This window comes from Gavia stellata, chromosome 2, assembly GCF_030936135.1.
Source record: "Gavia stellata isolate bGavSte3 chromosome 2, bGavSte3.hap2, whole genome shotgun sequence".
Taxonomy (NCBI): domain Eukaryota; kingdom Metazoa; phylum Chordata; class Aves; order Gaviiformes; family Gaviidae; genus Gavia; species Gavia stellata.
The window spans coordinates 74,144,628-74,169,673 of NC_082595.1; the positions used below are offsets into that span (position 1 = coordinate 74,144,628).

Below are 25,046 nucleotides of genomic sequence, written 5' to 3' on the forward strand. Positions count from 1 at the left end.
CGTCCCCTTTAAGAGGCGCGGCGCGGCGGGATGGGGGGCTCTGCCCCCCGGTACCGGGCGGCCCGGCGCGGCCCGGCCGCGGCGCGCAGGGTCACCTGACTGCGCCGGGCCACCGACCTGCGGCGGCAACGGCAACGGCAGCGCAGCGCCTCGCCGGCCCGCTCCGCTCCGTCCCGCCCTCTGCACCGGGGTAGGGGGCGGTGCTGCTGCGGCAGTAGCGCGGGGATTAGGCTGCGGGTGGATTAAGCCGCCGGCTGGAAATAGCAGTGGCGGCTGCCGGGCGTGGACGCCCAGCGCATCCCCGGCGGCGGGAGGGGGCAGCCCGCCCCGCACCTGGGGCTACCGGGGCCGGCGGGAGGGAGGGGGGGGGGGGGCTGCTGCGCTGTGGGGCGCCTCGCCAGCGGGCAGCGCGAGGGCCGGGCCGGGGAGCGGTCGCGGCGGGAGGCGGCGGCGCCCTCCCCAGAGCGGCGGCAGCAGCAGCAGGAGGACGGGAGGGAAGGACGCACTGACAGGTCGGCCGCTGGCGTTCGCTTCATCCTCTTCTCCCCCCGCCGCGCCGCCCCGGGCTGCTGCATGGCGCTGGGCGCCGCCGCATCCAGCGGCGCCCCGTTTCCCGGCGCGGGGGGCTCCCCATCGGGGCGGGGGGGTGGCGGTGGGGGATGCACCGGGAGGGCATAACATGGCGCAACGGTGCCATAATCTCCCACCGGGGAGGCGGCGGGGCGGGCGCTGCGGCGGGGCCGGGGCGCGGCGGCGGCGGCTCCCCCGCGGGCCGGCTTGGGGGCGGGCGCTGCCGGGGCAGGTGTGTGTGAGGGTCCCTTTCCCCCCTCCCGGGGGCTCGTGCGTGATTTGTGTGCAGCCTCCTTTTGCTGCCGTCATTATTTCCCCTTCACCCTCTCCCTGCAGCGTCTAAAACACCCTTCATTTTTGCCCCAGACGGCTTCTAGTGAGGCAAAGGCTTACACAACGGGGCGGGGGGGCTACGCCTCGGGAGGGGCCGGGCTGCCTGAAGGACCATTGTGCGTGTGGCGTGACTCTGTGTGTCCCCGTGTGCCTGTGTCCGTGCGTGTCCCTGCCGTGCTCCCTCCCCCCCCCGCGTCCCCTCGGCCATAAACCCGGAATCTCCCCTTCCCCTCCCGTGTTTTCCGCCTCTGCAGAGCAGGCAGCAGCAGGCACGCCAGTGGAAGATGTCGGGTCAGACGCTGACAGATCGCATCGCAGCTGCTCAGTACAGCGTTACGGGATCAGCCGTAGCCAGAGCCGTCTGCAAAGCCACCACGCATGAAGTGATGGGGCCCAAGAAAAAGCACCTGGACTGTGAGCATCCCTTTTCGTATCCCCAGCGAAGACCGGGGGCTGAGGAGGCAGCCCGCGGGGCTCTTTAGCCTGCCTTTGAGCCATCTGGCTGTCGCGCTTGCTGTAATCCAGTTTGCAAACCGTAAAGGTTATGAGGAATCTCCAGGAGAGGATGAGTTATTATTGCATTTCTTCTCTTACTGCGTAATACTGCTCTTTCGGCCATTTTTTTTCCTCATGACCTCTTGCCTTTTATCCAGGAAGGCAGTGCAAAGCGGGTCTTGCGGAGTAGTAGGGGCTTGGAAAGAGGGGAGGGAACTGGACACAGGGTAAAATGGACACGTGCTTGTCACTACCTGCTTTGGTCAGGATTAAGCTAGGCAGAGACATAAATGCTGCACCAGGAGCTGGCCAAGCACCGGTAGGAGTGTGGCTGTCTCCACAGCAGACTTCTGAAGAGGTTTAGATGGTGGTGTGCTTAAACGGCAAGGCACTTGGATAACACTATGCTGGAGATTGGGACAGCCTTTGGAGAGTTGAAGGGCTGTTGCTGAGGTCCCAAATATCAGAGAGCAACTTCATGAGCTGACTGATGGTTTGCATCATGTTTCATTGAAGATGGCTGGTGGCTTTGTCTCATAGATCTATGATCTATTCTGGACTGGCATTAGCTAGTTAATGCATGAAACAAGGTCGAAGTCAAAACAGTTCTTAAAAAACAATGAGCTAGTGATGTTTCGTCTTGACAATTTTCTTTTTCAACCCACTCAACTGTCAGTCCCTGCTTGGAGACACCAAGGAGTAGAATTGTGAAATAATTTAATTGCATAATGTTAATTGGCCTTGTTTACCAATAGTAACTCAGTCCAGCATTGAACTCAGTAGATTAACAGCAGGTTTTAATGTCTAAAATCCAGTGTTCTGCCCATTTTTATTTTTTTGGACATGGTAAGCAACGCTTTCAAGTAAAGATCAGCAGGTTTTATACCAAGCAGTCTCTTGGCTGCTGGCCATTACTAAGTAATGCTGGTGCAGGTGCATGTAAGTACAATTCTGATGATGCTGTATTTCTTAAAAGGAGGTAGTATTACTTCTGGAAAATAATTCCAGATTTCAGTGCTAATGACTTGATAGCTAATGCTTAAAGTGGCAAACAGCATGTTTGTCTTCCAGTATATCAAAATGCTCTTGTATATATCTCTAGGAGATGCTGACATAAGCAGCATTGATTGAAGACTGACTTGAGTCTAAACCGTTGTTTAAATAGATTGGCTGTCTTGATATCATGTATTCTCTCTTGTTGTCTTGCATGTTTTAAAAAATCATCTTGGTTATTGATGTCTCCTCTCTTGCTTTTTGGTAGCTGTCGACACTTCTTAATCTGTAGGCTGTGTCTGGACAGTCCTACTAATTCTGTTACTAGAAGCCTTAGCTTAAAAAAAAGCCTAGTTCATGTGTTTAAAAGCATCCTATGTCTCTGTGTGTGTATTTTAATATATATACACACACATATATTTATGTGTGTGTATATATAATACATATAAATAAAAGTACTATCTGGAATAGGCAGGATTAAAGTGAGGTAGAAATAATTTACTAGTGCTATATTAAGGTCTGGAAAGGGATTGTGTTTGGATATTGGTGCTAATATTACTACTTCAGAAAATGAGAGTGGGAGAGACTGAAGCTGGTAGCATTCCATGCAATTTCATGCCCACCTGCATGTAAGACACAAAGAAGAAGATAAATGATCGTTTCCTGGGAAGATACATCCCTGATGATTTTTCCTTTGATTTTCCAAGCTGTATGTAACAGCTGAGAGTTTAACTATCTGGTATCATTAAAGACAGAATCTTGTCAGTGGGAGATATGCGCATTCAAAATTGTGGACTATAAATGAAAATCAAGTTCATGTTTTAGAAGAAAAAATATTCTCAGGCTCTTAAACCTGAGGCATCTCCTCAGAACTATGAATTGTTAGGCAATTCCTTGAACTCTGATGTATATCTTGTGAACAACTGTTAAAATCGGCCTTATGTATTGTAATGAGAGAGTAAATTAAAAGTTCATCCTCTGAAAGAGCAATACCCCCATGCATGCAGGAGGTACTGCTAGGTGGAGGTAGATCTGAGCCTTGTGGCTGACTGCATTTCAAGTTGGATAAGTAGCATTTTGAAGACGTGGAGAAGGGAATGAAAGGTAAAACTTGCCAATGCCTTAAGATAAGTTTTGAGTCAAGGTGCGAAGGATTTAGATGATTAAAACTTAATGTACTAGAGAGCGATGGTTGGAATGATGCTTTATGAAGAGCTGTAATTTTTAGTATTGCTGTGGGGGTTCTGTGTCCTTAGGGAACTCCATAATTTTTAGTGTCTTAGTGGCCAGGTGTCATGTCACAGAAGCTATCTTCCACTGCCCTGCTTAGCAGATGGGCTTTGTAAATTAAATGGAGAGATCAACTATTTAACATGAGTTAAGTAGTCCTGTGAGGATGGGACACAATGATGCCTGTCCTCATATGTTTTCTCACAGAAGATATTAGTTCCGGAGGGTTATAGAAAGATGATAGGTGACAAGGTGTGGGGTTTTTTTAGGTTAGGTTTTTTTAGTGAGTACTACTTAGAAGGAATTTGCTCTGAGGAATAAAAAGCATGATTTAGGTATGAGTGCATGTGCGTGAGGAAGGGAGGAGAGAACAGAATTAATGTCTTCTGTGAACAAAAGCTGAGATGCTAAGTGTTTACCCTTGTGTGGTTTTCTGTACTTGCGTAGCTTACAAGTGCAGGCTTTAACATGGATGCTGTGTAGTGGCTGTCCTTGGCATGGATGCTGGGTGCTGCACAGGCTTGTCCTGTAAAGAAGTGCTGAGGTATGATTAGGTTGCTATCATATAATCATTAGTAAGGTTTACCATTTTCTTGAATTCCAGCTGTCATAGTAGTGAATTTCCAGCAACTGTGGGAAGTAGTGCCAGATGGTGTTAAACGCATTTCCCAAGTCCCTGTGGGGAGAAAAGGAATGTAAGTCTAGGATGCTCTGATGGTTTGGGACAAGCCGTTGCAGTTGGCAGGTTAAGAGCCCTGCCCCTTTTGGACTTAACAAACTTGTCGTCTTGAAGCCATAGCATTGTGGTGACTTTATCTCCCTCAGCTAACCATGTTATGTTAAATAAATTACAACTAGATACAGCAAGTGAGGAAAGCATTCCCATGCAGAAGTGGGGATTAGCAACTTGATTTTGCTGCAGTGAGAAGGGCCATTGCAGAGTGGGTGAATGAGATATATGGAGTATGTTAAGGATGTATGAGCTGTGGTAATTCAACTGGGAGGGCAATCCTAGTGCACAGCATAGAAGTTTCATTATCAGAATTGTTCTGAAAGATATGTTAAGGCTTCATTAAGGGTTTAGTTGTGTGGGGCAAGTAAAAACCAGCGTCCAGCCTTGAACAGCGTTGATCCTGACGGTTATCAACAGGCAGAAGCTTTCAGAGAAGGGAAATAATGTTTGAAATGTTAAAACACACAATAGATGAGGGAAAAATAGGTAGATCTGAACTCAGCTCCTTTTATAAAGGATCTTGCTCGGAAACAGACCATCAAGCTTTCATTTAGGGAAGTGAACTGGAAACCAGTGAGATTGTTGAGTCTGCAGTTGGTCATAACAAGTTCCTGTTTCTGAAAATGATCAAAATGGCTGGGATTTTCCTTGACTTATTTTGTTGAGTGAATTGCTTTGCAGCAGGAGGAAGTTCTGGAGTGTGTTGTCTAAAAAGACAATTTGGTGCCTCCTTACTTCTTCAAAATAATTCTTATAGGGTAGAAGGCCCTTCCGGAGGCCTGATCAAGAGCTGGGAAATTTTCATGAAATGTGGAAACAAGGCAGATGAAGATCAGGACTTGATTTTCTGTGGCTGTGGAGATAACATGTAGTAACATCTTTCCATCCCAAGTCTAATTTTGCATATTTGTATGTGGGTGGCAAACAAAGGCTTTTAAAGGAAATTTATAGTTTAATTCATACTGGTAACTGAACTGCAGGGCTGGTGTCAGTATTTTGCTTATACAGACACTTTTGTTCCTGCAGTGTTTTGCCTTTCTTCTGCAAGCTGTGGGGATGACCTAACAAGTTTGCATCACTGGTCTCTAGTGGTGAAACAGGAGTGGCTGTTGACCAAAAGCAATGGGTTAAACTTTTTTCCTGGGCTGAGTAAAGATAAAGGTGCTAGATCCCACAGGTTAGTCTTAGAAACCTCTATCTCATTGCTGAGGAATATGTCTGTCTTTGTTTTTTGGGAGAGGTGGGGGTCAGTGGAGCTATCTTGAGTCACTAGACTTCAGTGACTGTTAACTTGGATGTGTATTTCAGAAGTTGTTTTCTGTTGAAGTGATTTGGGGAGTGTTCCAAGTCTGTTGGCACTTGGGGCCCTTTCCTAGTGGGAGTAGCGCAGATGTACAAGTACTGCATTGCTCTGCAGTCCAGGTGACACTTCGTCTTTATGGCCATGGAAGTACCTTCAGGAAAACTGCCAAGAACAGAGTCCCTGTACAGACAGGGCTTCATCCTTCACACTTTACTAATGAAACTACTTTTGTATGTCTCGCTGTATCTTGTATTGCAGTAATTTGTTACAATTTTCACATACGAGAGAACTGACTTTGTTTAAAAGTTAGCATTGAAGAATAGCTGTTATAGTGTCTTGGTTTTTGTTGTCACAGCTGGGGTGTATTCTAAATTGTGAACTCCTCCTTGTCACCCCAATAAATCTCTTTCACACCCGAAAAGAAAAAAAATCCAAGCAAGCAATTCTTTTCTTTAATTCATTAATGAATATTGGATTAGCACATTTGGGTTTTTTGTGTGTGAACAGCTCTCTCTTCCTGTGGGTTTCTCGCATGTCCTTTCCCAAAACAGTATTGAAGACTCACTTCATTTGGAGGTGTGTGGATCTCTGAATAGGAGTAGAAATGTCTGTCTTGGTTAAGAGGAGCTAATAAGAAGGCTTTTTAGATTAGTTGATCTTGAGTATTTCAATGGCATTAACTTTTAATTCCCCCCCAGCCCCATGCTGTTTTTAAGGCATGTGTAGTACCAAGAGAAGGCTGCACTTTTAATTAAGCTAAGACTCAGTTAACTAATAATTTTTCAAAATATGTTTGAAGCTGGATAGTAGTTTGAATTCATGTTAAGAGACAAAGGTTGAAACATGGGCAGCATCACTTGATCTTGTGCATCTGAACTGCTGTATTTGTGTTCTTATGGTACCATGCCTAAGGAAAGGGAGGATAAGGAAACAGAAGAGTGGGTAGACAGTGTAATATTAAACTTCCTTTCATCCAAACAGTGTAACTTGATAAAGCTAGATTGACTAGTCCTACTCTCCCTCCCCTTGGCTTTTCCTCAGCTGAAGGCATGCATTCTTAGTCTATTTTCAATAGTCATCAAGATTCTTCTGTTAAACATGCTCTGTCAAGGTCATGGATGACAAATTGTGGGACAAGTCAGGTCTTTCTGCTGTACTGACTTCCATTAGTAGACCTTGATAATGAAATAATCATATCTATCTTTGAGGCCACTTGTTCATGAGATGGTCAGTATGACAGTGACCAGTCCATAGTTTTAATCACTTCTATTTAGTAGTTGAATATGTTTCATAATAGTTTCATAGTGTTACTCCCTTAGATCCTGGGTGGCAGCAATTTAACATCTTTTAAACACACACAAAAAAATATCTGCAGTTTGATTTCTTGTGGTTTGATTTGATCTGTGCCTCTGATTTTCCAGCCTGGATCTTAAACCCTCCATCTTCTGGGCGTGCCTTATCTGGTCTTATGCCACTAGTGAGGAATTCTGTGAAGTCTACAAGAAAGTGCTCTGTTGGTGTGCTCAGTCCATGCTTCTGTGTGTCTGCCCTGTGAAGGATCCTCTGAAGTGCTTAAAAGTAGATGGCAGTCAGGATAACTCTGAAGGGCATACAGCATTTTGGACGCTATTCGTCTTCCCTGCTTCTTGCTGGATGGAGAAATTGGTAGCCAAAGACGAGGATTTGCTGACCTCTTAGTCCCCACTTCTGAAGAAATGGTAATATAGCAGAGGCACACCTGCCTCTAGTATTTTCCTGCCTATGTTCAAGATACTTGAAACTACTTCACTCTTCCTACTCTACTTACCTTCTCCCCACGGTGTCCATGGCAAGGTGTTGGCTGCAGGAATGGCCTCTGTATGAAGAGACCAGAGCCTTCTCCATGCCTGACACAGCCGGCTCCAAAATGGACCCACTGCAGGACACAGCTGAACCCATCCACCAAGCTTGTGGCACCTCCAGGAAAATGTATTTAAGAAAAAGCTGAAAACAGTGAACAGGCGGAGGAGGAGGAGGCCGTAAGTGAGAAATGGCAGAGGGACCACCAAGGTCAGAGGTGGAACAGAAGGTACTTCATGGTACTGGAGCAGATATCTCTTGCAGCCTGTGGAAGAGACCCCTATTCTCAGAGATCACAGCTGCAGCATCCTCCCCTGCTACCAAAACCTTGCCACGTGCACCCTATATACCCCCTGGCCCCGAAGTAAAGAAAGGGGGAGACCTTCCTCAGTCAGCCTTGGATGTATGGTATTGCTGAAGGAGCTGGCTCCAGTGTTTCTGGGGGTGGGGAAAAATTGGAGGTGGGGGGCATGACATTATATCCCTTCCCATAGTCTTACTGTAGTCTAAAGATGAATTAGCAGTACCAAAATACGTTGTTAACATGCCTTTTTCCTTTTTGGAGCTTCTTTTCAAGGCACAGGTCAGGATGCAGGTTAAGGGTGGAAAAGCACAAGTTCTGGTGCGTGCCTAGGGGAAATATAGTAGTCTTGCCAACGAGTGTCTCAGAAAACTTGAATCTCCAAACTTCAACACATGGCATGCAGATTAGAAACTATATTCTGCCTGGCTTGGAGAGAGGGATTTCAAATACTGTGAAAACTAAAAAGCAAGGAATAAAGCAAACCAGGAAATTAGGGTCTGAATCTCAGCACAGAACGTCAGGTGTGCTGAAAGAATGGGTCATCTGGCACGGGGCTGAACCCTGTGCTCAAACTAAATGGTATGATAGAAGAAGCCTTCCTAGTAGGTTTGCAGGCAGTGATCTGTAGCACAGGGTTTGCAGCAGTACTTTTGTTCCCCTGAGTCAGCAGTCCCAGTGAGATTGCAGTGTGAAGCTTCATCGGTAAGTTGATATTAGAGTATCCCACCCCATCAGACTTGGCATGGTTGCTTGATTTTCCTACTGGCCAAAAATTTTGCTAGGATGCGTGCTTCGTGGCTTAAATAAAACCTGAATAAACCAGATGTTGGCAATTGCTAGAAGGCAATCGGAATACTTGGCAGAGCCTACCTTGTCACTTTGCAGAGTATGGTTAAGTCTGCTTTTCCTGGAATTTAGCAAACCTCATGCTAGACCCTTAAAACTGTTTTTAATACTTTTAAACTTGCTATTTTGTTTATGTTTACTTCTGCAGAGCTGCTTGAAAACACTGAAAATCAGTACAAAGCAAGGTTTGCAAGGGTGGGCTTAGAGGTATAGTCATAGTTGGTAGCCAGTAATCTGCTTGTGCTCATAAAAAATTCTCCTCTTTTGGTTGTGAAACACATCTGCTGAAGCAGTTGAGAGTTGTAGTCCACTAGGAGAGGAAATATGGAAATATACCAGCAATCTGGACCAGTGCTGCAAATGATATTGGACATCAGCCTTGAAATACCACCGTTGAATGTAGGTGGAATACTAGGACAGTGTTTTCTAGGCTGCTGGAAAATGGTAGCATCCACTGGGCATCTGAGGTTTGCAGCTTAGTCGTAGGCACAGTATGGGAAATGGCAGCGCACTGTATTACCACCGACTTCCGGATGAACCAAGTCTAAATACCCTTCTGTTCCTCCTCCCTGCCCAGGATAATGTGATCTCATGCTTTGTTCTAGATTATATCTGTATCTTAACTTAGTTTAATGAAAGGGATTGGATGCTGAAAAGTCCTGGTATCATGCTGATGTGGTGTATTTATGTAATCTGTACTCTGGCCATTTGAGCTGAGGTAGTATGTCAGTCGGGTGCCTTTCCTAGAGTCTGGTTTTTCTAGCTATTGATAAAACTCAGATGTGTTATGATATTTCTTGTAGAGGAGATTTTGTGAGTACACAGTCATGATCATGCTTGATGGCCACCAAGAAAGCACACCCTGCCTCTCATACGTACTGAGAACTGCAAGTTGCTGACAGGACGTGTCAGCAGCTTGGGTCTGACTCGTGGCAGTCAACTCTTTTCTTGGTCGTAAACCAGTAGGCGAAATTAGCACAGGTAGAATGCAAGTTGGCAGGAACTCCTGTGTTGTAGTTGGGCCACAGAGCTCTAACAAAACAGTTGAGCCATGTGCTTTGCCAAGGTGACTTTATTTTCTCAAAGGAATGAAAAAGAAAGCAATGTTCTTTGCTAGTTGTTTCTAGATATTTAGGAGGCTGGGTTATGGCTGAGATGTGAAACACCGGTAACGGTGGATTGGCGAGTTTGGTGTCCACTTGAGCTAAGGTTGTTCTACCAATATATTTAAAGGACCAAAGAACATGTCTTTTCAAGAAAGTGTCTTAAACTTTGCTGTCCTAAAGAGGTGGGAGTGTTGATCTGCTTGAGGGTAGGAAGGCTCTGCAGAGGGATCTGGACAGGCTGGATCGATGGGCCAAGGCCAACTGTATGAGGTTCAACAAGGCCAAGTGCCGGGTCCTGCAGTTGGGTCACAACAACCCCATGCAACGCTACAGGCTGGGGGACGAGTGGCTGGAAAGCTCCCCTGCAGAAAAGGACCTGGGGGTGTTGATTGACAGCCGGCTGAAGATGAGCCAGCAGTGTGCCCAGGTGGCCAAGAAGGCCAACGACATCCTGGCCTGTATCAGAAATGGTGTGGCCAGCAGGAGTAGGGAGGTGATCATGCCCCTGTACTCGGCTCTGGTGAGGCCGCACCTCGAATACTGTATTCAGTTTTGGGCCCCTCACTACAAGAAGGACATTGAGGTGCTGGAGCGTGTCCAGAGAAGGGCGACGAAGCTGGTGAGGGGTCTGGAGCACAAGTCTTATGAGGAGCGGCTGAGGGAGCTGGGGTTGTTCAGCCTGGAGAAGAGGAGGCTGAGGGGAGACCTCATCGCTCTCTACAACTACCTGAAAGGGGGTTGCAGAGAGGTGGGTGTTGGTCTCTTCTCCCAAGTGACTAGTGATAGGACAAGAGGAAATGGCCTCAAGTTGCGCCAGGGGAGGTTCAGGCTAGATATTAGGAAAAAGTTCTTTACTGAAAGAGTAGTGAAACATTGGAATAGGCTGCCCAGGGAAGTGGTAGAGTCACCCTCCCTGGAGGTATTCAAGGAGCGTGTGGATGTGGCATTGTGGGATGTGGCTTGATGGGCACGGTGCTGTGTGGTGTTGGGTGGGTTGGTTTCTGGTTTTTTTTTTAGGTTGGACTTGATGATCTTACAGGTCTTTTCCAACCTTAGTGATTCTGTGATTCTGTGGGACAAGACTGAAGCTTGACTGCTGACAGAATAGTCGATCACTTCAAACTGACTCTTGACTTGGCACGAGCGCGGATGACACAATGGCAGCGGGTGCTTCCACAGCAGATGGTCAGCAGTTAGCCTGCAGAGCCTGGCAGGCTCCTAGTCCCTCTGGCATAGTTTTGTTATCTCTTAAGTCTTTCTGATAGTTTACAGAATGTTCTAAAATGGTCCTTCGTAGAAGTGAGAGGAAGACATGACTGCTCAAAGCATGAATAAAACATGCTGACTTGTCGCCCACATTCTTAAAATGTATGCAAGTTTACAAGTTTAGAGGAAGGTCCTCAAAAGAAGGCAGTGATTGGTTATCTTGCCACAGTGCAGGACTGCACTAGCTAGAGCATACATCTTTACACATAATTGAAGAGCCCACATAGATGCACTTAAGTGGGAGTTCAAACTGTTTTTAAAAGGACTCTTCCTTTCACTTCTTGTTTCAGAGAGTGTAGGACTTGTATGACAGGGGGAAGCCAGCTGGCCTGTTGCCTGGCTCTGAAGGCTGCTGTTTCTCATTATTTAGAGATCGACTGTAGACGAAAGCTTTAACATACTATTACATCACTTCTTTAGCAACCATGGTTAGGGTCTAGCGACCTAACCTTTTCAAATGGAGACTTGTGTTTGGATCTTGCTGCATGACTCTGGAATTCCAAGTATGCTTATTGTGCCTGTAGTTCTTAATCTAAGTTTTATAGCTTCATTTAAACCTATTTATAGGAGAACGTACATTCTGCTAAGGGGCAGCAAGCCAGAGGAAGTCGGCATATCTAGTGTGCCAGTTTTTTGAAAACGTGTGCATTTTATCATGAGTGATGTTTTGTTACTGGCATCTGAGAATGCTATTTTCATATGTGAGTCTTGCCTGTGACTTTCTGATCTGATCTTTCATTCTAAGCCACGTAGAGTCTTTCTAGTTTTGCTAAGCTTGATTTAAACTTCAAATTGCTCTGTTATTTGTGAATGGCAAGGATGTTAACAGGCAAAGTTTGCTATGTTTGGAAGAGGTGAGTTTAAAGAACTTCCTCTTGTTTATCAGGAATCTGGAAATTGCTTAGGCAGTATTATGACAAGCTACCTTTCAAAACTCATCTCCATATTGTGCTTAGGAGTTTAATTGACATTTCTGGGTGTTCCAGTCTAGAGATTTGACTCTGCGTGAAGCTTTGCTGCTTGGACGTGAGCCTGCAGGATTCCAACTTTCCCACTCATCAATAGCTTGATAGGAGACTTCCACTCCCAGTGGGAAACACATCTTCCAGAGGCATTGTGACTTTGAACTGTTAAATAGCAACTTGCTACTGTCAGGTTTCTTTTAAATGTTAGTAGTCCTAACTGCATCTTCCATCTCTCAGGTTGATGTTCCATTGAATTTAACAGATTTTTTTTTTTGAAACATCAAGAAGTCTGCAGTAAAGGCTACTGGTAGTTGATGTTAGTATTTTTCAAAATTTCTGAGACTTAAACTCACCTGTCTGTGTGGCAGAAGCAAAGGATTCTTGTTTAACTGGTGTAATACAGGGGAATGAACATAAAGGAATTGCATGTTTAGTTTCATATTTTATTTTTTTAGCAAGGAGAGACTAAAGCCCTGTTTCAAGGCACAGCATTCACATATGATGCAGCTGTCTGGTTTTAGGAACTATTACGGTCTTTCTGTTGCTTTATAGATACATAGATGGTGCGGTACTGGAACAGGTTGCCCAGAGAAGTTGTGGATGCCCTATCCCTGGAAGTGTTCAAAGCCAGGTTGGATGGGTCTTTGAGCAACCTCATATAGTGGAAGGTGTCCCTGCCCATAGCAGGGGATTGGAACTAGATGATCTTTAAGGTCCCTTCCAACCCAAACCATTCTATGATTCTATGAAATGGTTGCACCCATGGTATAATGTACTTCCTGTTTAGTTGCAGCTGCTTCAGTATGCCTCTAGGAGGTCATACTGTTGCACCGACTGTATGGCCATTACACTTGGTTTCTTTTTCCTACAGATATGTCCATGTTTTCAACAGGACTGTCTGCATAGTTGTGGGCATTTCATTCCCAATTAAGGATTTCAACCCATGCTAAGCTTCTGGTGGCTTGTTGGCTCAACAGAGTGCATGGGCTCTCTGGCCTTTTTTGGTTATTTTTCAGGCTGACGCTACTGAAGGTTGCATTGTCATGTGGCATCCACTGACAAAATAGCTGGACTCTCAGAAGAATCCTGCTGAGAAGGTGGGAAAAACATGGACTGTGGTCTGGATTTTTAAAGTTAGTGTGTCAGCTGCTCAGCCTGCCTACTCAGCTAGCTCTTCCTAGCATACAGGCTGTAGTTAATTAACATGTCAGTGAAGTCGCTTGCACATTGTCTCATCCCCACCTGCTTTTTTTATGTATTCCCAATGTGTAACAGCTAAGTAGTGCAGCTGAAACATCAGACTGCTTCCAATATATTTGCAATCTCATTCAGATTTGTAGTGGATTACAAATTGCTGTTCTGGGCAGAGTTGATAAGCTAGTGACAGTTTCACTTCTGCAAGTTTTCTTTCATTTCTTTTTTTCATTTTTCATTTCTTCCATTTCTTACAAATGGTTTTCTGAAGAAAGTAGATCATTTTGGGGGTGGAAGCACTAACCAGGGTTCACTCTTTTCAGAATAAAAATGACAGCAGCATGGCAACTCAAATAGCTCGTGTACCATGCCTCGGTTGATTAACACTTTCTGCCAGATGTGATTGGAGTGTAAGATCAGCCCAACATGTAAAGGCTGATTAGAAAAGGCTCTAGTGCAGAGGTTACAGTAAATGACCCCATGCTGCTGTAGCAAACATGAAATCCTTTTCTAGTGTAGCTGTGCTGTTTTGGATAAAAGCTGCAGTTGATCCTGTTACTGATATTCCAGTAAACAGTCAAGTGATAAGAGTTACAAATTGATATAACTATCAGGTAATGTTAGAGGTTGTTCACCTCATGGAAGGATAATTACAGGCCACAGCTGGAATCCTGGTATCCAGTTACATAGTCAATTAACTAGATCTTACTGACTTTTATCCTTTTAAGCAATAATCTTGCAACAATGTACCCCTTTTAAACTTGTTCTGTTGTTTGCAGCAAGAGTTAGGATGCAACAGGACTGTTGTTTTAATGCTTGCATGGATGGAGAGAACAATTCTATCCCTTAGAGGAAATTGAATAAATGCTTTGAACGCTTGGCAGAGGATTGGCTGGTGACAGCAGTCACATATTTCTTCTCTAAATAATGTGTATTTTGCTTAAGGCTTCCAGGTTTGAACTGCTGAAGGAAATGGTTTGTAGAATGAAGTCTGAGATTTGCCATGCAGGATAAAAGTTCCTTTTTGTGCAAAGTTATTGGTCAAATGATTAACACAAATTGTATTTGTAATGTTAATAGGGTTTTTTCCATGTCCCTTCCTCCCCTAGAGTTTGGCATCTAAGATGCCATATTACAATAGGATGGGGAATAGCATTTCTCCAAGACAACTGCTTTTGTATTTTAACCTTATAACCATCAGTTGGTGTCAACCAAATGCAAATGGCTTTTTGTATATCTTAAACTACTGAGAGCTGTGCAAAAAAGGTAGTGCATGATCATTTGTCTCAGCTGCTATTTGCAGTAAATCACTAAAATAGACAAGTGGCACATCTAGCTCCAGAATTACTTGATGTTTCATATCGACATAAGCAGAACTGCTCAATTCTTGTCTTTGACCAGAAAAACAGACGTTTCTGGGCTAGTTGTGGAGCAGGATTTGGGTGGAGAAGGGGTGTGGAATGGGGTCTCTGTGTGAGAGGAAGGGGTCATTAGAGCAGTGATTTCTCCTCTTTCCTCTGCTTTGCTGAAATTGTATTCCTGCCTGAGACACATTCTTTGGTATTCAAAGTGAGTGAATTCTGTACAAATGAGGCTCAAGGCTGAGCTTCTTACTCCTTTGGACGGGGGAAAGAGTCCATGTTTAGGCTAAGGCTAGACTAAGTCTTTTCCTACAGTGAAGCTGCTTGAAAAAGCTGTGGTGGCTGTGGTTAGGAAGAAACCAGGCAGGATTCTTTGACCATGGGGCCTTTTCCGCTTTCCTTAGTGTTCTGGCTTCACGCACATGAGGCTAAAAACCTGCTTTCCTTAGTGTGTTTGTACTAGGGAGTTTGTATAGCCCATCTTTTGGGTGACAGCTCTATTGTTCCAGATATTTAATTCCTGAGTAAAATTGAAGCTTTTATTCTTCTGAATAGTTGGATCATGGGTGTCAGTAAGGTCTCACACTTTGTCCATAAAGCATATTCATCACTAAATTAGTTAGCAGTCTTAAAGACCATACTTAAAACCCCGATGACTGTTGCTTAAACTTGAGCTTCTGCAGCTGGCCTGAATGTCATCTTTCAGTTGTACTACTCTCAATGAGAGAACTCCAATGTAAACATTAAAGGTAACGTGCATTATTCTCCCCCAGAGGCAGTGGAGCTAAAGGTTCTGGGAACTTTTCTTCTAAGTAAAAAGTTAATGGAACTTGAAGGACTTCCTTATGGCAAGAATTTTTTTTTAACATGGTATGATCATACTTTTTCCCTATTATTTGTACTTAGGGAGGCAGCTGTCTTGGTCACACCCTTTCAGATCCAGTAGAAGACCGCCTGACAGTTGGCTTATATTTTTCCCTTTCCAAGACAGCTATACCTGAACCTCTCAGGAGGAAAAGCCATATATAAAAATCATTAAGGACCAAAAGGGACACAAATCCAACATAACTGGTTTAATACTGCTAATGAGCTGGGGTGATTTTTTGCTGATGACTTAAAGCCAAATATCTTGCCTTGATATGATGGGGGTTTCTCTTCTGCAAAACACTTATTACTATGGGTATATGAGTATGCCTATGACTAGGCAGGTGGGAAGAAATGGTGTATAAAAGGTTGTCTTGGTGTGGGATGCAGTTGTGTGGTTCAAAGACTGACTGCCATGACCTCTCAAACTTCAGTATCTGCAGCAAATATTTGTCCTCACAAGAGTCTGAGATATGTTTGGGAAGAAGATAGTCTGTGAAGTAAGGCTGGAGAGAGGAGGTAGCAGTCCCCCTAGTAATTTGTAGTCACAAGGACTATAGCTGCATTACTGGGAAAGGCTTTATAGTACCTGGAGGGCATGCACTCTGTGGAAGTTAGTGTTTAGGTTTGTAGAGTTGGCATAGGCATGAAAGTGCATAGGCAATATCTGGAAGATGCTGGACTTTGATCAAAGATAGGCTTGCTGGGGTCAAGGTGAGATGTAGTAACTCTTGAAGTAGACTTTTGGGGAGGAAGGAGGAGATGGCATGAATTGCTGTTCTGCTTGGGGGAGATTATTGCAAGACAGATTATGATGCATGTTTGTGGAGACACGGCAAGCTGGCGGTGAAAAGAGTAGATGGTAAACTCTAACCCCAGAGATAAATTCCCAACTCTTGTTTGTGGAATTGCTTGGTAGTCAAAGCCGACAGCATTAAAATCATCTAATGTTCTCATGAGCAATTATCATAGAAGCAGAAACCAATAACTTTGTTCTGCTTTCCAGTACTGTTTTGTGGTCAGTCTTCTGTAGACCTGGAAATTCAGCTCTTGCATTGGTTGGCACAACTATGTAGTAGCTTCCTGATACAGTTCTGTGTCTTGCGAGGGAGAACTTGTATTGTTACTTGCCTATTTAACTTTTTTGGTAGAGGCTTGTAAACTCTTACTTTAAGCTACTTTGTTCTTTTCTTGACTAGCCTGAATTTGGAACAATCCTGCATTTCCCTTTCTATAGGTTCAAGGCATTATAAACAATAAAAAACTTGTGAAGACTACTGTACTGTTCAGTGTAATAGTGAGGAAGGTCTGTAAGGGGGTTACTGTCAGAGAGATTTGGCAAAGTTTAGGAACTGAATGTATGACACAACTCAGATGCTGAGGTAGCTTGTGTGTTAATTCAACCTGGAATAACAGCTGCTCTTAAGTTGACACCAATATCCCTCTGAACAGAGGCGTCTTGTGCTCTGCTGCTGTTTCTCTGCATACTGAAATGTGAATTGTGAATAATTAACTTTGAACTGGGGAATCCCATGTTTGTTTATTAAAGAATTGAGTTAAAAAAAAAAGAAAACAAAACAGGAGAAACCCTGCCCAGGTTCAGAATACAATCTGAAAAGGTAAAGGAATAAGAGAGATTCTTTATTGTATAATCTCTCTTATTAAAAAAAATAAAAATCTCAAAACCAGGAAGTAGTTTTTAATGAGACTGAAGATGTCTGAAATTCTGAAGACTTTGAAACTTCCTTGCAGTTCTCTTTTTTTGCCTTATGAGTTTAACAAACACCAAAACTAGTCACAAAACTAGTCTTTTCTTAAAGAAATAGGTCATGAAGAGCTAAGGTGTCTTAACTTAATTCAGTGTTTCTCGCTGAACCCTCTACTGATCTTCCTCAATTTGGCAGGTTTGTCTTTTTATTAATGAAGGTGTTAATCATACTGTAGCTTGCTTCTCTTCTCTAATTAAGTTGCAGATGTCTTAAGACTGGGTCAAAAAGTTGGCTAGTCAAAGAGTTTAAAGACTGGTGCTTAGATTTAAGTTATGGTGTCAAATAATTGACAACCATTTATTTCTTCTATATGCATTGGTTTTGCATCTCAAAACTTAACTAGAAAAAGTATACTGAAGTCCAAATTATAATTTAAACAAGGATCTCTAGACTGAATAAGTGTTCAAAATAGCAGCTACCAAAATGTGGAGAGGAAATAGGAGAAATCATGTACTGTGATTTGGCAATTATAATTTAGTCCCACAGTAAAAAAAGGGATTCAAATGAAAGGTATATAGGTCTTCATTCTCCAAATACTTCATTTCTGTGAAAGTCTTGATGAAAGCACTTGCTGTACAATTCCTGATTTCTTACTCTGCTTGGAATTTGTACTTGAGCTCAGTTTCTGGGTTTGGCAATTAGCTGTCAGTGTACTTGACATGGATGCCTGCAGTAGCAAAACTTCATCAGGACCTTTAATCCTTGTTTGTCCTGCTTGTGTGTACCCCAAACAGAATCAACTTTGTAAGATTGCTTCATATGGCTTCTGATGGGCTGTTCTTCATCTGGTACTTCTTAATATTATCTGTTTGGTATTAACAAGTCCACTTATGACTTGCTTGGAAGACTGAACTTCATGGTCTCTTTTGAAAACTACGTTTCTGTCCCACTAGTAAATGTCTGAACCTGTATCTTTTGAAAACGTGTTTTCTAGATTTTGTTTTCTTGTATGTGTTTTCTTTTTCCTTGTACCTATTCTTCCCTGCCACACTGAAGTCAAACTAATTTTGCCGAGTCTTATTTTTAAAATTTAGTTTTGCCACCAAACTCTGCTGCTCAGAGTTTGTTCAAGTTAGCTATGCTTGTGAGTTGCTCTAGACGCTGATGATTGCTGGTGAAGCTGAGACTCTATGGTATTGGGGAAAAAAACCCAGGAAGCTTGAATTCCTTAACTTTGTGGTGTGATTTAATGGGAAACAGCTCTGCAAGAATTAACCCCCCATCTCCTTCCCGCGCCCCCCCCCCCGATGATGAGTAAAATCTTCATGCATGAATTAATAGTTTTCTGTGCACTGAAAGTAGTAGGCTTAAATTTAATCATACCTCTCTACTCAGCACACTATTACTCATGTCCTAAAATATTCAGAGCTGCAGACTGAGATGCCATACCCTCCAGCAGTTCAGAGAGGAGGCAGAAATGACTGAGTGACATTAGGAGCAGTGCTACAGTAGCGTATAGGAATAGTGCCTTGTAGCCTCCGTTGCCAGCATTGCTGTGGGTGGTCTTCTCTGAGGTTTCATTATCTAACATCCGTTGATTGAATACACAATTTATAGCACCCCTCTTCCATAGTGAGCTACACACTGAAACTTAGGACTGAAAGCTTGCAAATTTGATGCATGTTTCCTTATACTAAGGACAAATGCTGTTGTCTGCAGTAAAACCTCTGAATGGGTTAAACAGTGAACAAGCCACTTGTGACTTGCTTCTAGGCTTTTACAAACCACTGTCTTCTATAATGCATTAATCAGCAGTACAGAATAAAAGATTACTGGCCTGTTTGTACAACAAGATCAAAGAGAATTGTTGGAGCTGTGTGAGTTTGAACTACTGTCATTCAATAGCATGGCTTTACTGCTGTAATACTTTGTCTGCAGAACTGCCTCCTTCAAGGGAAGTATTACTGAGGTTATAGAAGTTAACTTTACATTTCAGAAGGTGTTCTGCAAAAACAACCACCACCCACAACCAAAACAAAAAACACCCTGACAACAAACATTTTAAAATCAAACTTGGCAAACAGATCACATAATTTTTGTCTTCTGTCTCATTACAGAAAATCATTCCACTGACCTGAAACTGAAGTCAACTTGCAGCTTTTATGCCCATACAAAAGACAATTTTAAACACAAGCACTGCAGTTCTCACAGGTTTCTGACTCTGAGCTATAGATTTCTCATACCTTAAATGAGTCTGTTCAATAGAAGTAAAAAAACACATAAAAATCACTTGCCATGAATTAAAAAAAAAATTGCTGGACTTCTGAATGCTTCTGGTACAGCACTGTGGGTTTCTGAACACACCAGGTGGTTCTCAGTAACTGATGTGACTCATTGGTCTGTTTAGACAGACCTGTCCTCTGGACTTTTCCTGCCCTGCAGAGGCAGAATCAGTAGCTCACAGCAGTCTGAACCTTGGCTTTCAGCTCTTAGCAGCATTAATGCCCACCATTATATGGGGTTGTGCTGTGGAGGGAAAGCAAGTCTGTGAAGTGGTGACCCTGCTGCCCAGGCGAACTGAACTCCTGTAGAATGTTTACAGCAGACTCATATAGTTTAGGTGTGCAAGGATCAGTCACACAATAGCCTGTCTGCTTCTAGGGTAGAATATCTGTCATTGTTGAAGAGCTTGAATAGTTGGATGAACGTTTCAGGAGGGGGGGAGGGGGCGGCAGGGAAGAAATATGTGGAAAATAATTAACAATGGTTACTGTCCTCTCAGGGAAAATAAAAGATGAGTATTTTCATTAGTAACACAGATAATGCTTAGTGTAGTAGTTAAACTTTTTAATTTTTAACTTTTTCTACTTATGTCTTCAAACTTTAAGCCTCAACCCTACAATTAGGTCTGTATTCTGTACTCTTTGTGTTGCATGAAGTCTTCTCCTGAAGTCTTGCCAGGGCTGTGTGTGGCATCACATGGGTTTTGGTCATGCAGTTGCAGTATGCAGTTCCCAACTGAGTCTCAAAAACTAGGTGATAGCTTGTAGAAGGTTGTTGTTGGCTGCCTAGCAAGAGTCTGTAGGTAATAGCTGATGTAGTAAATCAAAGATCCTATCAGTAGATGTGGCATAGAGATGCTAGTGGAAAGCTTGCTGCCCTACTGTTTATGATTTAAGTACTTCTCTTAATTTCACGTACTCTCCTGTGCAAGTCCACACCTTCCTAATGTACAGGACACAAAGCTGTATTTTGTTCTTCTTCCCTAAGACAGTCTAATGTCTTATTTCTGCTATGATGTAAGGTGCAGTTGCTTGCAGAAGACTATTATTCTTCAGTGTAAACTAATGTCTATCCTTGCCTTCTTTCCTACTGTTGAAGAGGTCTTAATGCACGCCTGAATGCACTCTTCTGCTGTCTAGGTCTGTAGAGGCTCCAGGAGGTGTGGTGTAGCATGCTGATGAAACTCTAACCTCCGAGATGACTAGAGTATCTGTTTCTGGTGATACCCCTTTTTGCTGATGTGACTGGGTTCAGTGTGCTTGATGTATTACCAGTAAGTGAAGAATTCAATAATACTTACTCATCTAACCCAGAGGTAGTGAACTGTCACCATTAACTTGAAAACCCACAAGCAGCAAAGTCATGTGATGTTGTGCACCCCAAGTTCATCTGGGATAAAGATGGAGAAAGGTTGGTGCATAGCTCAGGACAGAATTGTTGGAAGGCTGGTACTGTTGGACGAAAGAGACATACTAGTATTGTTGTCAGCATGTACTAATATAATCTCAGGTTTTGGATGTTTTTTTGGTTTAAGTGTGGAATGTAAGCACTGAACTTGCTGTTTGTCACAATCATGGCCTGCAGTCTGGTGGGCTGAGAGCTTGGCCATGCTGCAAACTTTTTTGTCTTATTTGTAGCACCTAACACCTTCCTTTTCTCTCTTTTACAGACTTGATCCAAGCAACTAATGAAACAAATGTGAATATTCCTCAGATGGCTGATACGCTTTTTGAGCGAGCAACAAATAGTAGCTGGGTGGTCGTATTCAAAGCCTTAGTTACCACACATCATCTGATGGTTCATGGCAATGAGGTAAGTGTAATCAGCTTTCTGTCGAGTCCACATTGCCACTGAGCAGACTCCAAGCCAAAAACATTAGTAGTGCAAAGGCATCTCTCCTGAACCAGTAAGGACCTGAAGACAAAGGACAAGAATGATTCTTGATGAGGAGCAATCTTACCTTTAGCAACATAGTTGGAGGCATGTCGATTATCTGTCTCTTCATTTGCAAAACCGTAGCGTAAGAACAAGCAGCAGCTTGTTCCGGGATGTTGACAAATTATGTGCTATCTGAAAACAGAGCTATGCAGGATTAAAGACTACCTGGGACTTTCTGACTAGAGTCAAAGTTGATGTTCTGGCACATGTGTACTGCCATCCAAATAGCTGCCTTCTCTACACATGAGCATTAAAATCTTCCTAGAGCTGTAAATTCAACTTGATAGCCTTTTGGATTGTGTCTTCCTTGCCCTTGCTTTTTATTGACCTGTATAGACTGGTATGTCTATATAAAAACAAAAAACATACTTAAATATCTTTAGTATGACTATGAAACAATTTCTCCCTGGCTGTATATAAAGTGTTTTCATGCAATGAAGTTCTCCAATGTCACAGCGTAAATTTTTACTTGTGTCCTATTTTTCTGTTCCAAGTTTTGGCCAATATTCTGATTTGCTTTCTGTGACTGTTTTGGTCTGTTAGTCCCTGTACTTGATGTGGGGGCTGCCTGTTATGAAAACAGGCCCTCGGCTTGGCTGAAACTGGGGACTGCTGGATTGAAAAGTCTGGGACTAGCCTGGATGTGTTGCTTTGTAAGCAGATAAATCTTGTGCTTCCCCAAATCTCTTTGAGAATTAAACATGTTTATTGCTCCTTCCACAATCTGATTTGTATTTTACACAGAATCTATTTTTATGTATACAGTAGGATATTTAATTACATTTAGCCTGAATGTATACTAATCTGAATGGATGAAAAAGGTTTTGAGAAAGGTATTGCAGACTAAGACAAAAAATCTGGGTTTTCATGTGTGCATGCTGGAACTAGACTGGTAATCTTCCTGCTAGGAGGTACAAAGCCTTCAGATACAGCCTGTGATAAGAAAATAACTTTGTGTTGCAGAGATTTATTCAGTACCTGGCATCTAGAAACACATTGTTCAATCTCAGCAATTTTCTGGACAAAAGTGGATCTCATGGTAAGCCTACTCATGTCTATAATCTTAACAAGATTCTAAATAAGATACTATTGTTAATTTGTTCCTTCATTCATAAGATGCAAATAAAATAAAAATGTGCTACTGAAGCCTTTTTTTAAGTACTTAATGAATACAGGAGCTCAAGTGAACTGCTGGATGACTTCAAAACAGGGATTCTCAGTTCGTGCAAAACTTTTACTCAAAACGTGCAAATGTACAATTCCCTTAGAGCTGGTTGAAATCAGGACAGGGTCAGCAATCTCCTTAACTGTTATGGAAGTTAAGGATGAAATGGATAGCTTTGCATTTAGGTTTTTTGGTTTTTTACTCAGTCTTAAATGGTAATTTCGTTGCTTGGGGACACTGCACTTTTTTTCTATAAGTGTTTATTTGGGGGGGAGGCACCAAAAGAACTAGCTGGCTTTGGTTTGAGTGTTGAATTTAGAAAGGTCTAGGCAGAAATTAAGGAGTTTTCTAAAGCTTACAAAGTCTGCTTTTCTACTTTGATTCTGGAATTATTAGTGAATTTTTCTGTTCCTTCACTTAACAGAGGAAAAGCTTGTTTTATGGTAGGTCTGCTGGAGAAGACAGAAAACTAATAATTCTGCAGCTGTCAGAATATTTGTTGACTGTATGCACAATGCAGGAATACTACAATAATGGGCAACATCAAAGCAATGCCATGTTACTCCATCTCTGGATGGAGACGTGACACCGAGACTTGAGCATCTTTTAGAAATGGTAACACAGGGCAGGAACATAGCCAAACAAATATGTGTTTGTCTAAACAAAACATGCTATGCATTGTTCAAAGATACTGGTATTTGGCAACAATGAATTCTGTTAAATGCATGCTTTTGTGTTCTTTGCCACTTTCTTTAAACTTAAATTGCCATTTCATAGATAATACAACAATGTGTCATAGATAATGAGGCATCGGAGTTGGTAGCATTAAGCCTGCGTTGGCAGAGATACTTAATGTTGAGAGATATTAAGGAAAAATAGTCAGTGACAAAGTTGAGGGGTGTGGATTTTAACAAAGGTAGCAAAAAGGGGCTTGTACTGAAAAGGAGGATGAGTTGCCTTTTGCACACATTTCTGTAACTTAGAGGAAGAAACTTTGAAAGAAATACCTGAAGGATAGACTATAATGCTAACTGTTCAGAAGTGTTATAGGCTTGAAGGTCACTGAAGTTTGAGGCTGCTTGTACAGTATCATCTGCCTTGAAGATCTCTGGTGTAAGAGTTCAAAGAAGACACTAATCTCTGAATGCCATCATGATATCTTTGATCTGATAAACCTAGTCAGGGGAATTTTGAAGGTCGATGTAAGAGTTGGAGGGACGGAGGTAGGTAAAATAGTGGGAATGTTTAAGCTGAAATAGATCTTTATCCTGGAAGTCATGTACCAGTTAAGTATTCATAATTAAAAGTTAACTTTTTGTCAAATTGACATTTTTCCCCATTAATAGCAGGGTCACTAATTTTGCCATCAAATAATGTTACCACATAACTGTGTAGGAGCCACTAGCAGGTTTCCCCGGGACCCACACCACTGGTGCACTGGATGAATCTGTTGGAAGCAGAGGACAGTGGTAGATTTTTTTTTTGGTGCAGCACTACTGCTTTTTCTTCAGAAGCTGGAAGATGTCTTGTGATGGCTGTTCTGTATGTGGAGTTGTATAATACAACAGAGATCATATAACCTTAGGGTCTATTGACTGTATATTACATTTACTAAAGAACCTCCAAACAAGCATGAAAATTAAATGTAAAACATGTAACTGTTTTTTGCAGGTTATGACATGTCCACCTTTATAAGGCGTTATAGTAGATACTTGAATGAAAAAGCATTTTCCTACAGACAAATGGCATTTGACTTTGCAAGAGTGAAGAAAGGGTAAGCATAGTTTAGATACCTAAACTGATACGGTTGCCTGACCGATGAAAATCTTGTTTGTGGCATTACGCTTAATTCTAGTGTCTCAGTGACTTAGCTCTTACGTTCTTTGTTTAGCCACAATGAAACACCAAAATGGTTGGATTTCTTAAGTGTTTGTAATGGGTTAAAAATTGCACAAGGAGGAGAGGGAAGACTGTGGGCAGTAAGGCAAATAATGAAGACTAAAGTAAGATGCCTTGCAGAACTGGGAGCTTTTAGTGCTAGGTGTTAAATCTGACTTTTATTAAATTGTGCTGCAGCAAAACTGTGTTTAGGATTTGGAGAAACTCTCTGAAACTATATTTAAGATGTTTCATTACTCTCCAGACCCTTTCCATAAGAAAGATTACGGATTACAAAGAAAAACTGAAGTGAACACCTGAAGTACTTAGCAGGCAACACAGCAAACAGCTATAAACTGAACACAATAAGGTTGTAAACTGCTGGTTTTATTTCCCACAAGGACTGTGTTTAAAAAAAAAAGTTAATCCAGCCTGGAGTAGTATGTTGGTGTTTATCAGAACATTTTTTTGGTCTCTGACTCCTCTAACTGGAACTTTAATGGATCTAGATTCTCTCTTGAAGCACAGACAACATAGCAAGTGGCTTAACACCCACTGAAGGTGCAACTTAATTGATTGCATGCTAAAGATGCTCCTGCTAATCATGAGTTGTGTACAGGATTGTTCTGGCAGTTTTGGTATGTCCTGCAGCTTGGGATTCTGAGCTGTTA

The 25,046-nt window shown here is 42.7% G+C and overlaps 1 protein-coding gene across 27 annotated transcripts in view; it reads left to right on the top strand.

Annotated features, from left to right (window-relative positions):
- Nucleotides 1–1,187: 1,187 nt before the first annotated feature.
- SNAP91 (synaptosome associated protein 91) overlaps nt 1,188–25,046 on the top strand; it is a 68,151-nt gene continuing 44,292 nt past the window's right edge. For all 27 annotated transcript variants that reach the window (XM_059833619.1, XM_059833659.1, XM_059833686.1 and 24 more), the window contains exons 1-4: nt 1,188–1,317; nt 21,064–21,206; nt 22,296–22,371; nt 24,169–24,271. In XM_059833619.1, coding sequence (XP_059689602.1) covers nt 1,188–1,317; nt 21,064–21,206; nt 22,296–22,371; nt 24,169–24,271 — 452 coding nt within the window. The remainder of the gene's footprint in view (nt 1,318–21,063; nt 21,207–22,295; nt 22,372–24,168; nt 24,272–25,046) is intronic.